This window comes from Callithrix jacchus, chromosome 3 (assembly GCF_049354715.1).
Source record: "Callithrix jacchus isolate 240 chromosome 3, calJac240_pri, whole genome shotgun sequence".
NCBI classification, from domain to species: Eukaryota; Metazoa; Chordata; class Mammalia; order Primates; family Cebidae; genus Callithrix; species Callithrix jacchus.
The window spans coordinates 154,874,841-154,887,205 of record NC_133504.1 but is presented as its reverse complement, the minus strand read 5'-3'; the positions used below and the strand labels follow the sequence as shown (position 1 = coordinate 154,887,205).

Below are 12,365 nucleotides of genomic sequence, written 5' to 3'. Positions count from 1 at the left end.
CTTGCAACATTGAACAAGTCACTTACCTTTTCATGGCAAAATAGAATGTTATGTCAGAGCAGTAGTTATCATCAGGTTAGAGGAGGGAAAAGGTGCAGAACCACCAAGAAGCTTTTTCAGATTTCATCCCCCACCCCCATTCTAAGGAAACGTGCCAGAATTAGGCAGAGAGAGGCATGTCAGCCAGGTAAACCCCACAGTCCCTCCTATCTGGAGCACAGGGGCTTCATCATGTCTAAGACCATTCCAGCTTTAACAGGCTGGGTTCCTCTAATAATACTGCAGTATGTTTTGCAAGTTAGTACAAGGTCTTGCTGTGAAGTTTCTTTAGGAGACATGATCACTAATTACTCAAAACCACATGTTTTTCCATTCTCTCTGTCTCTTTCTTCTTTTTAGCAAGCAGTGGTTTACACAGGCACTCCCTTATCCAGATAGGTGAGGAAAAGGGCAGAATAAGGTAGTGAGATGAGTAATTTCTTTATCTCTGATGGGGTCACTGGTTCTGGCAGGTCAGTGACTTGAACACAGTGGGAAATTGCCTCATTCATCTCCCTGTGGCACCTGCCACTGCTCAGAGCGGGCATGTGGTGGCTCCAAGATTCCACCGGCTTATTTGCATAGGGTTAAATCTTTGTCTCTAAAAGAGGACACACGGAGGACAGTTTTGTTGGGGTTTCTCTCCCCAGATCGTCTTGCTCTTAACTTACCATTCAACACTCTGATATTTTTAACTTTGACGTGTAAGATTTAAGGTGGGAAGTTTAGCCTGTGCCCCAAAACAAGTTTTACCTAAGCAAACAGCTTAAACAGTCATGACACAATTGGAGTGAGTCTGCCCTTTCTTTCTGAGTTCAGGGAATAACAGATAGGGGAGGAGGTTTCTGATTGTTTAGCTTAGCCATGATTTTTTAGGGCCCAGAGTGCGCAAACCGCACTCGTGTGAAATTAGACACAGAGCAGCACCAGGCTTTTCCCACAGCCCTTCTCTTCTCCCACTTGAGGTTGGCAGACCTGTCATGAATCAAGAAACGCAGAGCCCTTCTTCACCTTCCCAGCATATTAGGGTCACGAGACATTAAGAGCTTCCTGAGATATGTCAGATTAGGACATTTGCTGTAGCCACGGCCCTGGCTCAATTTCTAACACATATTTTTTAAAGTACTGTTATTCTTTTATAGATGATCATGAAAAGTGAAAAATATACTATAGATTTTTCAATGTGACTGTCATTTTTATTCTTATTGGAATATCATTTTAAAATGGCTTTTTAAAGAGTCCTCAGGCCTGCAACGTTCTTTCCATACTTTCTATTCTGTCCCTTTTTTCTATTTTATATTTACTGGAAAGCAACAACAAGGCTGTCTTTTTAGGGGGTTGAGAAATTGTCCCGTCACCCTCTAAACATACAGAGATCCATTTGAGACAGAGTCTTGCACTGTTGCCCAGGCTGGAGTGCAGTGGCGCAATTGACTCACAGCAATCTCTGCCTTCTGGGTTCAAGAAATTCTCCTCCCTCAGCCTCCCAAGTAGCTGGGACTATAGGTGTGCACTACCACGCCCAGCAATTTTTTTTTTTTTTTTGTATTTTTAGTAGAGACAGGGTTTCACCATGTTGGTCAGGATGGTCTCAAACTCCTGACCTCATGATCCACCTGCCTCGGCCTCCCAAAGTGCTGGGATTACAGGCATGAGCCAGCATGCCAGGCCCAGCCATTCTTGAAGATTTAGAGCCACTTGATTCTAGTCTTGGGGTTGGGATGACTTAGTTTCCATATTTGCAGCATAAAAGAATTGTTTGGTTGGGGACCTTTGCAGGCCATGAAGAAGGCCCATGACTGGGTGGAAGAGGATCAGACCATGGTGTCGGTAGATGTGGCAAAAGGGTCAGAGGAGGAAACAAAGACGGAAGAAAAGGAAGAGAAACCTCACAACCCTCAAGAAGACAAAAAGGAAGAAAAGAGAACTAAGACCACAGAGGTAAATTTATTCTAGAGTGTCCACCTACAAGGTAATAATAGTATGTTCATTTCATTAGCAACTTAGTTTTAAGTGAAGAGAGGTCATTTCTTTTTCATTTTTTCCATATTATAAAACTATAAGTAGGAATGCAATGAACACTGAAATTTCTGTCTGCCAAGATAATTCATGGTTTAGCACAAATTTGTAAGTTTTCTCCATAGCTTTACAATTATAATTTAAAGGGAAAAAAGATCTTTAGGAACGTAGTTGATTTATCTTTCGGGTAGAATTTCATCTTATATGCAAATGTGTTACTATAAAATGTCTTTATGTCCCATAACTAATGAGGTAATTGAAGCCTTTAAAAAAATTCATTGCCACAGCTTTTATTCTGTAATTTAATAAATTTATGTGTGCATAGTTTATATCCTGCCTATGTTTAATAGAGGAGTTTGTAGTAACTTCATCTGAGTTTTAATTTTAAAGAAAGTAACTTTTTGGCCAGGCACAATGACTCACACCTGTAATCCCAGCACTTAAAGAGGCCAAGGCAGGTGGATCTCCTGAGCTCAGGAGCTCGAGACCAGCCTGGCCAACATGGTGAAACCCCGTCTTAACTAAAAATACAAAAGAAAAAAAATTAGCTGGCCATGGTGGCACACACCTGTATTCCCAGCTACTTGGGAGGCTGCGGTACGAGAATCGCTTAAATTCGGGAGGCGGAGGTTGCAGTGATTAGATCACTGTAAGGAAAAATATCCATTGAGCTCTGTGCATTCAGCCGGCCTTCCACATGCCTTCTTTAGCACCTGCCTGTTTTGTGCCCAGCATTGCTGTAAGCACTGGGGACGCAGCTGTGAACAGGCTCTCCACATCCCTGGGTGCCTGACAACACTTCATTTTTCTGGTAGTATTGCACTTAAAAAAGTCTTCAATATACTCGTAATCTTCAGGTTAACTATTTCATGTTATATTTAGGGTTTTTTTAAAAGAATTATATCACTTCTATTGTCACAGCATTTTTTGATAAAAGCATCTACTCAATAAATTTTGTCCTTGTATTTATTCATTTCAGGAAGTATACATGTTGTCCATTGAAAGTCTCGCAGAGGTAACAGCACGCTGTATCGAGCAGCTTCATAAAGTAGCAGAATTAATTCTTCACGGACAAGAAGAGGAAAAACCAGCTCTGGACCAAGCAAAAGTTCTAATAAAGTAAATAAATATTACTTTAAATTCTTATTTTCCAATTTTATATATAGGTACCATTCAGATACACACATATACACCAATACTCTCAAAGCTACTAAAATATTCAGATTTCTTTTTGTTTGTTTGTTTTTGTTTTTGGGTTTGTTGAAGTGGCAGCTTGCTCTGTCACCCAGACTGGAGTGCAGTGGCATGATCATGACTCACCGAAGCCTCAAACTCCCTCAGGCTCAAGCGACCCTTCCGCCTCAGCCTCCCCAGTAGTTGGGACTACAGGTGCGTGCCACCACATCCAGCTTATTTTTTAATTAATTGCAGAGACAAGGCCTGGCTATGTTGCCCAGGCTGGTCTCAAACTCCTGGGCTCAAGTGATCCTCCTGCCTCAGCTTCCTAAAGTACTATGACTACAGGCATGAGCCACCATACCTGGCTAGAGATTCAGATTTCAGGTCAACCAATGCTATTGTTCTATGATCATCTTAAGAAATAAGGATTTCTCTTTTAGTTTGTTTTTGTTGTGGTTGTTGTTGTTGTTGTTGTTGTTTTTGAGGCAGAGTCTTGCTCTGTAGCCAGGCTGGAGTGCAGTGGCGCAATCTCGTCTCACTGCAACCTCCACCTCCTGGGTTCAAGCGATTCTCCTGCCTTAGCTTCCCAAGTAACTGGGACTATAGACCCACACCACCATGCCCAGCTAATTTTTGTATTTTTAGTAGAGATGAAGTTTCACCATGTTGGTCAGGATGGTCTCAATCTCTTGACCTTGTGATCTGCCTTCCTTGGCCCCCTTAAAAATAAGCCATTAGAGTGCTGGGATTACAGGTGTGAGCTACCGTGCCTGGCCAGAAATAAGGATTTCTTTAACAAATGCATTATGTTAGCAAGAAGAGGACGACTTCACTAGCCATTCTAGGAATTATTCATGAAGAGATTTAAGGGAAGACACATTAAATCATTCAGAGGCATGAAAGTGTTTATTTAATAGATCATAGTCTTAGGAGTAAAAACTTTTTAGAGAAATTACATTTTCAACATACACACAAATAGAGAAAGGACACTTTAATGTAACTTCTAGCTAGATTCACAAAAATAGGCAAATACACTCCACTGTTCCTGGGGACTTATACCAGCTCTGCATATTCTGAACTCTGGTAATGAGGGTAGCTAATATTAAACAATTCACCCTGAGTTGTATGTGTGTACATATGTGGTGTCCTGTATTATGTTCTTCAATAAATAATTGCTATTATCATTACCTTATGTAAAATAAAAATATTTCTATATGTAACAGATATGAATATGCAATCTAGTGAATATACATGAAAACAGTTGAGATAGGGTATTCGTGAAAATAATTGGTATGAAGCTGAAAAATAAGCCATTACTGTGATACAGAAAATTAACATAGGCCTAAGTACCCTCGTGTTATTATACAGACACAGGAGTCAAAATAGAGCCCTGAAAATATTCGGGAACAGACACATACAGGTCTCAGCACAGCCACTTTGCTAGCGAACTAGCCTTTGCTTATTACTGCTTTGGTGCTGTAGGTTGAGGAGTAAGCTTTTAGTGGAAAGATCTTCCAAAAAGTCAGCATTAGTGTCTTTGTACTGGTGGCATTTTTCCTCACTTGTAGAGATCTTTCATCTAGCCTACATTTCCATGTCTAAGAATGTAAAAATCAAAGTTATTTTGAGAACCACATAATCCCCACCTTAATATTCCTAGAAAGAATGCACACTTGCCTCAACATTTAGAAAGAAGAGGAAAGGACAAAGTAAGCAAAGTAAGAGAGGCTGAAAATGCTGAGGGCAATCTGTGGGTACTGGTTTATCTTTGCAGTACTAATTGGAAAGGGGAGGATTAAAGTTCAGAAGCCCTAGGTATGGGTAACAGGATCTTACCCTTTGCTCCTTTCTGATTCCCAGCCCTGATTGTCCCAGCCTTACCAAGCTGCACCTAGTCCCTGACTTGTCTGTACAGTAAGTGCCTCCCCACCCACCTGCCCAAGAACACAGACTGAATGGCTCTGGGATATCTCCTGGCTTTACTCTTGATGCTTTCTGTAGACAAGTTTTGGATGGATGGGTGGGTGGATGGATGGATGGATGGATGGGTGGGTGGATGGATGGATGGATGGATGGATGGGTGGGTGGGATGGATGGATGGATGGGTGTGTGGCTGGATGGATGGATGGATGGATGGATGGATGGATGGATGGATGGATGGATGGATGGGTGGATGGATGGATGGGTGGGTGGATGGATGGATGGATGGGTGGGTGGATGGATGGATGGATGGATGGGTAGATGGATGGGTGGATGAATGGGTGGATGGATATAGTTCATAAAACCTGAATATATGTTAGATAAGGCCTCTTTTATCAAAGCAAAACTTACCTCTACTGACTTTACTAGATCTTTTAACATATAAGATTCTTGACTTGGGGTTATTGTTTTTCCCATAGCATTTCAATCACTATTCATGAGAGCTGTGTGCACTAATTGATAGAAAAATAGCAGACCATACCTATATTATTAGGTAATTAAATTGTTTTCAGTTTTTGTCATCTATACTGTTAGGATAAATGTTACTTTCATTAAATATTTGTGGGTATCTTGTGTTATTTTCTTGGAATAAAGTCCCAGAGGTAGAATGCCTAGAATAAACTTGGAATTTTAATATAAGTATTAAAAACATATTCTATAGGATCTTTATTTTTGAAGCATATAATAAAAAATAATCAAAATATCCAGAAACACCTGAATTTGAATCCACCTCTCCTGCATGTTCTAAGCACCTAAACAGTTTACCTAACTTTCTTTCTTTCTTTCTTTTTTTTGAGACGGAATTTTGCGCTGGTCACCCAGGCTGGAGTGCAATGGCTCAGTCTCAGCTCACTGCAACCTCCTCCTCCTGGGTTTAAGTGATTCTCCTGCCTCAGCCTCCTGAGAAGCTGGGACTATAGGCGCCTGCCACCACACCTGGCTAATTTTTTGTATTTTTAGTAGAGACAGGGTTTCACCATGTTGGTCAGGCTGGTCTTGAACTCCTGACCTCAGGTGATCCACCTGCCTTGACCTCCCAAAGTGCTGGAATTATAGGCGTGAGCCACCACGCTTGGCCACCTAACTTTCTTAAATGTCTGATTTTCCATCTATATAAAATGGAAATAATAATATAACCCATAAGGTCACCCTGAGAATTAAATATGATTAGGCATACAAAAGTGCTTAACGTAAGTGCCTCAGTGAATGTTCATGATTATTTTGAAATGACCAAAAAGCTGCAAAACAGCCATCTGGCAAGAGTTTATACCTCGACACATGTGAAGCTGAAGCCTGGTATTTTCCTACACAAGGTTTTGATTTTAAAAGAAGTCAAGTGAGTTGGATGATTATTATTTAAGCATGGAAAGAAAACCAGGATTAGATTAAACCATGATTGCGAATCATGGAAGATTATGGAGGGAACCATTGGGTTGCACATTTCTGTAGAGCATCTTCAAGTGTGTGTGGTATTCTTTTAAATGTCATACTGAATTAGTATCAGAAATTGTCATGACACTTCAATTAGTTTACCTTATTGAAAACATCCAAAGCTCTCTTTTTCTCTTATTTCAGATTAACTACTGCGATGTGCAATGAAGTGGCCTCCTTATCAAAGAAGTTTACGAGTTCTTTAACCACTGTTGGGGTAAGATTACAGTCTGGATTTTTTTTCACCCTTTTTATGGGAAGTAGTTCTGTGAGGGGCTGTGAGGAAAAATGAAGAGGCAGCACTTTAATCTCTCCATAAAACTGAGGCTATGCCGCAATGTAAGCTAAAGTCAGGCCAAGAGCAACTTCTCTAAGGATGGGCGGCTTAGGACTCTCTTGACTGGGTTCTAGCCTTGAATCTGCCATCTCAGACATACAAGATGTTGGGTGACTGAGCTGTCAAACCTCTGTTTATTGTTTGCTTTTTTTTAAAGTGTCAGATGAAGATTCCATTAATTACTTAATATCTGTGATATATGTAATTCAGAACCTCTGTTAAAATGATTAATTTTGAATATTCTCATTGACTGTTGCCCTCAGAGCCTACTTTACAAGCCATGCAAGATAAAGTTCTCTTTGTTTCATTGTCACACTTGACTTTAACCAAAAGAAAAATGTTACTGATTGGCTCAAGTGTTTCTATTCTCAAGATAACAAGTTTGAAAGGCTCAGCATTCACTTGGAGGTGTGGCCTCTCATTATTTTCTTTGGAAATAAGCCATATTATATAGTTTCACTTTAGTGGGCCCACAGAAAATTGGAAAATACTCCTGTTTTGATTTGAGCCAGAGTCTCGCCAGGCTGGAACACAGTGGCGCGATTTCGGCTCACTGCAACCTCCGCCTCCCAGGTTCAAGCAGTTCTCTGCCTCAGTCTCCTGAGTAGCTGGGATTAAGGTGCCCACCCCCACACCTGACTAATTTTTGTATTTTTAGTAGAGACAGGGTTTCACCATCTTAGCCAGGCTGGTCTTGAACTCCTGGAAAATATTCCCTTTAACCTTCCTGTTTTTTCTTTTAAAACCCTGGATGCAAAGTCTGATGATGTTTGTTCTCCGGGAGAAACAGCAGGTTACTTCCTATTCTAATTAGGTTGGTTTTGGGTTTCAAATGCATTCGTTTCCTAGGGCTGCTCTAACAAAGTACCATAAACCGGGTTATTTTCTCGTGGTTCTGGAGGCTAGACATCTGAAAACAAGGTGTATCGGGGCCTTGCTCTTTCCAGCACCTCTAGGATCCTTCCTTGCTTCTTCCAGCTTCTGGTAGCCCCAGGTATGCCTTGGCTTGTGGCTGCAAAACTCCAGTCTCTTTCTATGTGTCTTGACATGGCTGCTTCTCCCTGTGTCTTCACATCTTCTTCCTTCCATGCGTGTCTGTGCCCAGATTTCCCTCCTTATAAGGCCTATTGGGTTAGAGCATGACCAAGATGACCTCATCCTAACTTATCACACCAGCAACAACCCTATCTCCAAATAAGGTCACAGTCTCAGGTGCTGGAGGCTAGGACTTCAGTATGTCTTTTTGCAGGGGACACAATTCAACCCATACCAGGAAGCAACAGAAACATGTTCAGAAAAATTTAGACAAAAAGGAGGCTTTACGAAAGGCCTTGGGGGAAGTGAACGGCTATGGGGATCCAGCACCAGAGCTCATGCATACTCTCTCTTTTGGTTTTGAAACTGAGTCTCGCTCTGTTGTCCAGGCTGGAGTGCAGTTGTGTGATCTCGGCTCACTGCAGCCTCCGCCTCCTGGGTTCAAGCAATGCTCATGCCTCAACCTCCTGAGTAGCTGGGATTACAGGTGTGGGCCATCACTCCCATCTAATTTTTGTATTTTAGTAGAGACAGGGTTTCATGATGTTGGCCAGGCTGGTCTCAAACTCCTGACCTCAGGTGATTCACCTGCCTTGGACTTAACAGGCATGAGCCACTGTGCCTGGCCTACACATACTCTCTCTAAAGTGCTGCTGTTAATGTGACTCAGTGACATCAGTTCCTAACCCTGTGTCTTTCCATTCAAATTCCTGGTTCCTGGGTAAGGTTTGAATAGCTCATCAGCATGGGTCACATGTCCACCTTGGCTTCACTCAGCAGCAACTGGGGACAGCATCTCATTGTGCAGACCTACCTGGCTCCTGGGGCATGCCCCCTCCTCCTCCTCCTCAGGCCAAGAGCATTTCTCAAAAGAAGTGAGAAATGACCATAGACCTGGCTGTAACCCAAAAAGATGCCTGTCCCCCACCCTTCTGTAAGTGACTCTGTGAATAAGGGGTGAGCTACACACCACCTATTCATTCTGCTGTCAAGAAAGCTGATCTGCTTCTCCTGTTTTGTACAATAGCACCTTTTGGGTTTGTCTAATATCAGGCCCTCAGGAGCTTCACTGTATACAAGCAGCATGACAAGAGAGGTAGAAGCTCATTGATAAAATAGGCTGGATAAAATGCATTTGCGCCCTCAGTGTGGTCCAAGTTACCTGATGTCCATGGACTTTGATATAAACACTAGGCTTGCAGAGAGGTGCGAGGTCTTAATCAAGATGGAATAGCCTTGGTGACTCCAGTTCCTAAGGCTCTATTGCACCCTCTTGTCACCCTTCTCACAGTTTACTAGGTGAGGAAACTGAGGCCCAGAGGGGTGAATTGATTCCCCCAAGCCTCTTAGCAGAGCTCTTAATTTCCAGTTGGTTATCTACCAGATACATCAGACAGAGACCAACGCTTTGGTTCTCTGTGTTTGTTTAGGCTCGAGAATATGCCTGTGTGCATGTTTATGTGTATTATATTTTGCATAATATTGTTAAATATTAATGTATCTACATGAGTGGGTAGTATTCATGGTATTGTTTTCCTTTCCTTTTCACATGGTTTATCCCAGCGCAGCATCTCAAACCTCGAGGTGCACATGGATCATCTGGAGATGTTGTTAAAATGAAGATTCTTATTCAGTAGGTCTGGGATGAGGCTAAGATTCTGTATTTCTAGTAAGCAGTCAGGTGATGACAGTGGTCTTGATCCATGGTCCGTATTTTATGTAGTAAGGTGCTAGCAGATGGCCATACACTTGACCTTATATATATTTATACACACACATGTACAGTGTTTGCATGAACAGAATTAGGACCACACAGGTTATTATTTTGAGGAAGAAAAACCTGAATCTGAAATAGAATTTAGAAATGCCCTCTCACCACAACAATTCCTCTGATCTTGTGCTGTGATGAATCATTTACATCAATTCAGTGTTTCTGTTCTCTGAAACAGCCATTATTCATAACTTGAAGTTAATGAGTGTATATTGCTCTCCAGGCTCTATTTAAATTGCTTGCATACCTCATTGATTCTGAAAACCAATGTCATCTTATTGCCCTCATTTGATTATATTTTAGAGGTTTATTGATAATCAAATAAACATGAAAGCAAATACCATAATGGATTTTCTGGTTACTTACTAAAATGACTGGGTTTTTAAAGAGGTTTCTCCCAAGACTCCATTATGGTTTCCCCAGTAAGACATTACTTCACCCTCAGTAGAATAATGGCAATGAAAGTGGGCTGCTCTGAGAAGATATATTTAATTTATGTATTTTTCTTTATACTGAACTCTTCCAGGTACTGTAAGAGAAGCTAACTTATTAAGATCGCCCTTTTTCTCGCCAATCCTTTTAATTGGTCTAAGAGTAGATTGAACTCTTAGCTAGAGAAGACTATTGATTGATAGACCGATAGCATAAGCAAAGATAGTGACTCCAACCCTGCCTTTCACTTTCTCTTTTTTTTAGACAGAGTCTCACTCTGCCACCCAGGCTGGAGTACAGTGGCGTGATCTTGGCTCTCTGCAATCTCTGCCTCCCAGGTTCAAGCAATTCTCCTGCCTCAGCTTCCCTAGTAGCTGGGATTACAGGTGCCCACCACCACACCCAGCTAATTTTTTTTGTATTTTTAGTAGAGACAGGATTTTGCCATGTTGGCCAGGCTGGTCTCAAACTCCTGACCTCAGGTGATCCACCCACTGTGGCCTCTCAAAGTGCTGAGATTACAGGCTTGAGCCACCGCACTTTCACTTTTTGAGTCCCTACTTTACACCAGGCACTGTACTCTATGCTTTACATATATTTGTGTTTTTCAAATACGGATCTGCTGATCTGTGTTCAAGTTGTATTTAAGAATGTCTTAATTCTGCTGCTTTTCTGGAAGATGCCCTATAACCAAGTTCCCATGTTTGCATTTAAAAGAAGGAAGAAAAGAAGACTAGACCAAGGCTTAGACTAGGTTAGGTGAGTGAGGGACTTAACTCACCTACAAAGTGAAAGGGGCCCAAAAAAGAAACAGAAAACAAACCTCAGGAATCTAGATAGCGATTTTAATGAAATATATTTTAAAATAAAATGCCAAAATATTATGATCATCAGACTATCAAAACTTTAAGTAAAGACAGCATCCAATCCTCTGCCTACACAACTCAGCCTCCCCGACTTCACTCTTATCCCAGACCTGCTACAAAATTTACATAGTTTCAGTTCGAAATTAAACTGAAAAAGGTTTCAGTTTAATTTCTAGCCATGTGATCTTAAACAAGTTACTCAACCTCTCTCATCCTCTGTGATCCCTGTTTTCTCCTCTTTAAATTGGGGTTATCATGATACCTCCTACCTCCTAGGATTTCTGTTGCAATTAAATGAGAATAAAAAGGTGCAGCAGCAGGTGTGAAGCCTGGTCTGTAGGTAGGAAGCATTCTGCTTCTCCTCCTCTTCCTCTGTAAGAGATCCCTCAACAAATCCAGTGCATTACATTTTACATGGCAAGCCTTGTAGTATGAGCACCTAAACTGTCAATTTCATACTTCTGATTCCACAGAGCAACAAGAAGGCCGAGGTCCTTAACCCCATGATCAGTAGTGTATTGTTGGAGGTAAGTGGCCTATGGAGAGAAGGTGCTTCTGAATCAAAGCGAATGTTAGAACTACTTCTTCTTCTTCTTTTTTTTTTTTTGTCCTTCTCCCCCACAGCAAATGTTATTGCAATTCTAAATCTCATCATCAAGTCTTTTTTTGAGTATATTTGTGTAACTCAACCAGCTGTAAACCCTCTGATGAAGCAACAATACCTAATTTTCAAGAATTCCTGATTATAAAAAGAAACGCTAAGCTTGCACATTATTTCTGTCGCTGTTTCTTCCAGCAGAAGCAGATTTTTGCTGCCAAATTTGACACTAGATTTAACACTGTGATTATTGGCTGCAATGAAGGGTTATTGCTCAACGGTGATTTTCATAAAAATGGGCACTTCCTTTGATTTAGAATAACCTTTGGTTTAACTGTGTCTAAGCTCCAAGCCAGCAACAGTGGCAAGGAGAATATTCAGCCTATGCCTAGTCAATGACAAGGGGCACCATCCTCTGTGACTTCGCACTCTGTGGCCTGCCTGCTCACTAGGACTTCGCAGCATCAGTTGTGTTGATATAAAGCTGCCCCAACCAACACTGCTGTGTCTTTGCCAGTAACAGTAACCTAAGAAAGAAGAAAAAAGGTCCAGGAAGGATTCTCATTCTTGGATCATAGGCACTGCGTTCTACCTGTAGAGGAAAGGTAGAAGATTGGTAGAAGAACATCTTCCGTTAGTGGATAAACTATAAGTAACAGCCCCAGGGCACCCAGTTGA

The 12,365-nt window shown here is 41.4% G+C and overlaps 1 protein-coding gene across 3 annotated transcripts in view; it reads left to right on the top strand.

The window, feature by feature from the left end:
* Positions 1–12,365, top strand: part of FAM114A1 (family with sequence similarity 114 member A1) — a 77,485-nt gene that overhangs the window by 61,137 nt on the left and 3,983 nt on the right. For 2 of the 3 annotated variants that reach the window (XM_078367391.1, XM_035293886.3), the window contains 4 exons: positions 1,819–1,980; positions 3,038–3,177; positions 6,793–6,865; positions 11,563–11,616. In XM_078367391.1, the coding sequence (XP_078223517.1) occupies positions 1,819–1,980; positions 3,038–3,177; positions 6,793–6,865; positions 11,563–11,616 (429 nt within the window). Of the gene's footprint in view, positions 1–1,818; positions 1,981–3,037; positions 3,178–5,097; positions 5,152–6,792; positions 6,866–11,562; positions 11,617–12,365 lie in introns of all 3 variants that reach the window. The other variant, XM_008993473.5, reaches the window with a different exon arrangement.